The sequence below is a fragment of the Neltuma alba genome, unplaced genomic scaffold, assembly GCF_004799145.2.
Source record: "Neltuma alba isolate B1F8T4 unplaced genomic scaffold, ASM479914v2 tig00011247_pilon, whole genome shotgun sequence".
Taxonomy (NCBI): Eukaryota; Viridiplantae; Streptophyta; class Magnoliopsida; order Fabales; family Fabaceae; genus Neltuma; species Neltuma alba.
Genome location: NW_021635964.1, coordinates 1 through 5,253, shown reverse-complemented (window position 1 = coordinate 5,253; position 5,253 = coordinate 1). Strand labels below are relative to the sequence as shown.

Genomic DNA, 5,253 nt, shown 5'->3' with positions numbered 1-5,253 from the left:
CTTCTCGGTTGCTATATTTATGTCTTTTTGGTCGAATGCTTGATCTATAGAGATCAAAGCGCTGACATAACGCACTCACGCGATCCTTTGTAAGTCTCCAGTGGTGTAGAATACTCCACGTGGTATCTCGGTTGTGGTCGCCACCGCAGAGAATCACAACCTGATATTGGACTGCGTTTTAGGCGCCTTCGTCCGCTGAGCATAAAGTAAGGGCCTCTTCCCGCCGTTTCGTACCAGGAGTCACCATCACTCACACTGCCATTCCTGTTTCCGGAACCGCTATTCTAATCTAACCTCTTCATTGTCACAAACCCTAGTAAATTTCCGTTAGCTGCATCGATGGAGCTACGTTCTCGGAGGCGACTTCCTACTCCTGATATCGATGGTAAACATTCCATCGCTGCGATTGTATCAACTTCTTTTTTCGTACTTTCATGCCTCTGGTGTGGTTTTTGATTGTTTTTGTTTTATGATAACATGATAGGCATCAGAGGATTGGGTTCTAGTTTCTTGCTTCTTTTTTTTTTTTTGACTTTTCCCTCTTGTGGTTCACTTCCGATGTCTTTGCGCTACTTTTCTCTGCATGAGAGTGATTACTTTGCGGGATAAGATTTTTAAATAGACGACAGGAGAACAGGGAGTTATTATTGCCTTGTTGGCAAACTTTGTTGCGGTCAACTGGTTTATGTCCCGTGCCCGTCTTTTCTTCGCCATTACTGTTTGGAAATTCCCATATTGTTAAGCCAGTTTGGATAGCGGCTTGAAGGTTTCCTGGTGGGGTTTAGAAAGAGGTAGGATCTTGAAGTTTTTGTGTTCTTGCTCCTCACCCATGTGCTAGAAGTCCCAGCAGTCTGGGCCAGTGCGGGGTGATCCTTAGTTAAAATAGAATGCTGAAGATTGGGTCCTTAGCGTGGGTTTACTGAATTCACTGTCTTTTCCTCCTTGCTTATTTTGATGGTTTTGTATAATGTAGCAACAAGAAATGAACAACCACCCGATGATGCCTCTGGAGAAGCTAAAACTGCTAGCGATTGTGGCAATAATGCAATTGAAGTCTCTTCAGATGGTCTTATAACCTACTGATTATTTCTTTCGGAATCGTGGGTGGCTGTTGACAGCGTGATTCTATTTTGAAGTTTTAACCACTTCAATCTAAACCTTCAAATAAAATCTCTTTCTTTTCCTCCCTGGTTTAGTATAGAAATCTTTATAATGCTAATGTTGTAGTCTATTTCGTCCTCATGACATGCCTGTTGATGAGAAATGATTTCATGTAGATGAAGCAGCTTTGAACTCCTTTCCTGACTTAAATGAAGAACCTACTTCAAGCTTTTGCTCTTCTGATGGGTTAGGCGACAGCTCTGACTCATCTCGGCCTGGAAAGAGAAGAGGAAAGAAAAGGAGAAAACTCAGCTCTAAAATTGGAGAGTCCAGTCAGGACATAGGAGTGTTGGAGCATGGGGACGATGATGGCTCCTCAGGAGTTCAGCAGCAATCAACTGAACATGATTTGGCTAGCCTGAGAAAGAAGAAAAAACCAAAAGACCAAGAAAAAAAACAAAACAAGTGTTGTTGTGGAATGTTTGGGAAGAGCAGCATGAGAGATGGATTGATGAGAATTTTTCAGAAGATGTTGAGTTGGGTCATCAGAATGAACTAATGAATGAAACTGCTGAGGCTTCCTCTGACCTTACCATGCCGTTACTAAGATACCAAAAGGAATGGCTAGCATGGGCTTTGAAACAGGAGAATTCCGAAATTAAGGGGGGTATTCTTGCAGATGAAATGGGGATGGGAAAGACTATTCAAGCAATTGCTCTTGTCCTTGCCCAACGTGAAATCCGGCAAATGGTTTGTGAACCAGATGAAACATCCTCTTTGCCAGGTTCATCTACAGCATTGCCTTGGATCAAAGGAACGCTTGTAATTTGTCCTGTGGTTGCTGTCACTCAGTGGGTTAGTGAGATTGATAGGTTTACTCTAAAAGGAAGCACCAAGGTGCTAATTTATCATGGGGCCAAGAGAGGGAAGTGTAGGGAAGAGTTCTCAGGGTATGATTTTGTAATAACTACATACTCTACTGTTGAATCAGAGTATAGGAAGCATATGATGCCTCCTAAAGAGAAGTGTCAATATTGTGGCAAATCTTTTAGCCAGACGAAGTTATCTGTTCACCAGAGATATTATTGCGGGCCTGATGCTGAAAGAACAGAAAAGCAATCGAAGCAATTCAAGAAAGAGAAAAAAGAAGTCAATATAAAGAAGAAAATTCAGAGGAACATGGGATCAGGGAATTCAGATACCAGATGCAAGGGGTCGTCACTTTTACATTCTGTAAAGTGGCAGCGGATCATTTTGGATGAGGTCAGTTTTTATCATTATTATGGCATTGAAATGGTTCTGTTTCATGAAATAAAATCATCTGTTTACACATTTGAATTGTCCTGTTCACCCATTTGTCTAAAGTAGTTGGAGCATGGTTTCTTTCTTATTTGACTGTGCCAAGTCTTTTGCTTGTATCTTGACAAGAAATTGACCTTTATACTTTTAAATTATAAAAATAGGCGCACTATATAAAATCTAGACAATGTAACACTGCAAAAGCAATTCTTGCTCTAGAGTCTTCCTATAGATGGGCGTTAAGTGGAACTCCCCTTCAGAATCGTGTAGGAGAGCTGTATTCTCTGGTCAGTTTACCGTCTTATGTATTTTGCCATAATCTGGAAAGTTTATGTTTTAAAGATGATTTACTTGCTATGCTGTTAATACAGATACGTTTCCTGCAAATAGTTCCTTATTCCTATTACCTGTGCAAGGACTGTGATTGCAGGATTCTTGATCATAGGTATGTGTGAACTTAACTACTGGGAACATGATTTATTGTTCATTTTGGTTTTGCTTGTTTACCCTTTGAGGAACTGAATTGTCAGCTTCTTTTTCTATTCTTTTATTATTTTATCTGTTAAATGACGGTTTCCATGTTTTGTCATTTATGTATAATTCAATAGCTTAAAGCAAGCTGCTTTTACCTTGGCCAAAAAAAAAAAAAAAAGCGCTTCTCTTTTCTTTATAAAGGTTTTCTTAGAATTATTTTTCATCTCTTTACTTCTTTGAAATGCTCTATTGTGCTCTGTTTTGTTGAGTATGCAAAGGCGAGCATCCCTCTAAGCGCCCTTGTGCTTTTATATATCTTGCAACTATATTGTTAACATGTTAACTTTATGCTTCTGAGTTGTGATCATGATGCTTTTATGCAGTTCTAAGGAATGTTCAAACTGCCAGCACAGTTCTGTCAGACATTTCTGTTGGTGGAATAAAGTAAGTTTTGTAGTTTATTTGCCTTTTTTGCATTTGTTCCAGTCAAGAAAAACAAATCCTTGCTGTTTGATACAAATTAGTACTGACATATTCTGTTATTGAATATTGATAAGTTTGTAGCCACGCCAATTCAATTATATGGAACCGATGATCCCGGTAGGAGAGCAATGATATTGCTTAAACACAAGGTTTTAAAAAATGTAATATTAAGGCGCACTAAATTAGGCCGAGCTGTTGATCTCGCACTTCCACCTAGAATCGTAAGTTATTATTTGCAATGTGGCAAAGTTTGCGATTTTGAATATAGAAAAGGTATGTAGTGATCTCTTCCGTCAATTCCTTGCAGGTTTCACTGAGAAAGGATAGCCTGGATATAAAAGAGCAAGACTATTATGAATCATTATATAATGAGAGCCAGGCGCAGTTTAATACGTATGTCACATATTCTGCTTACTATAGAAATACAATGAAGAAAGTGAAGCAGATTCTTTTGTTGTAATAACTAAAATTTAACTTTTATTTTCACAAGATGTTAATCACCAATATATGCATGAAATTTATTTTTAATCTGGAGGAAGAGAAGAGCCGTATATTTTTGTTGACTCTTTTATTCGTTGTCTTTCTGCTTCCTATCTAAGTAATCAATTTGATTCTCCATCACAGATATGTGGAATCGAATACTTTGACAAATAACTATGCTCATATATTTGACCTCCTCACCAGACTCCGGCAGGTGTGTGTTTATTTCAATGGAAGAGGAAAGAACTTTGACATTTACACCTTATGATGCAGCCCCTTCAAAACTCTCTCTCTCTGTCTCTCTCTGGTCCCTTCCCCCGATTTTAAATTTGTTAAATGAAGGATGATAGACATTATTATTTGAGGCCTGTGTATTTGTATGGAACCATTGGATGTCCTTGACCTTGAATTTCCCACATTTTGATCATATCCCTATATTGTCTTGTTATTGATTTTGTAAATTTCTTTTACTCTAATGATAATATGGAACTTTATTTTGCTCTAAAATTTTAGTGCAAAGTGAGTGACATGTTACTGAAGATATGACTTCCTGGGTAGACTGTCTAGAACTAAGAGTCTTAGACTGGTATAAATCATTTTCAATTTTTAATAATTTAGTTTTTTTTATCTCTTTGAAATATCTGATTTTTTATTTCCTTAACAATGATTAATAGTTTTTTTAAGAATAGTAGGGTGTTCTATTGGCATGACTTCATTTATTTTTTTGATTTACATGAATAGGGTTTCCATACTCTTCATTTTAGTCTGGATTATTCTTGTGAGAACTGGGAGGTAGGTTCTTTTAGTACTTGTCGAGTAATGAGCAGATTTTCATTTCTGTTCTTGTTCTTGCTCCTTCATGTAAGATTTTTCTCTCTGCCGACAAAGAAGTTCTACAAGTTACGAAGGAAACTTTGAACTCATTTTGGTCTTGGGTTGACGATAGGAATTGAAGTCTGTGAGATGTGATTTTCTGCTTTCCTCAGTAGCTTGATAGTAGAGCATTCTGCTGTTAATTGATCTCAAATATCTCTTTCTTGGATTACAGGCTGTTGACCATCCGTACCTTGTGGTATATTCTCAAGCTGCATCATTAAAAGCTGGGGCTGACGTTAGCGTTGACGATGTTGAACAAATATGTGGCATTTGTCATGAGCCTGCAGAAGATCCTGTCGTTAGTTCATAGTCCCCTTACTTTTTATCTTCTGTCCGTTGTTTCTTTACAGCAAAATTGGTGTACTATTGTATCCTTCAACTACATTTTTCCTGTTGTTTTCAGGTTACCTCATGTGAACACATCTTTTGTAAGGGATGCTTGATAGACTTCTCTGCTCTCTCTTGGGGCGAGTGTCATGCCCTTCATGCTCCAAATTACTTACTGTTTGATTTAACTTCAAACAAGGATGTAGGGGATCA

The 5,253-nt window shown here is 38.0% G+C and overlaps 1 protein-coding gene across 1 annotated transcript; it reads left to right on the top strand.

Annotated features, from left to right (window-relative positions):
* LOC114762935 (DNA repair protein RAD16-like) lies at window positions 1-5,217 on the top strand (the record flags this gene model as incomplete). The annotated part of the gene is made up of 10 exons (XM_028952534.1): window positions 1-385; window positions 1,278-2,364; window positions 2,565-2,687; window positions 2,772-2,845; window positions 3,258-3,318; window positions 3,432-3,578; window positions 3,665-3,750; window positions 3,982-4,051; window positions 4,886-5,011; window positions 5,117-5,217. Coding segments are annotated over exons 2-10 (1,493 nt in total), but the record flags the coding sequence as incomplete, so codon positions are not given.
* Between the last annotated feature and the right edge of the window lie 36 nt (window positions 5,218-5,253).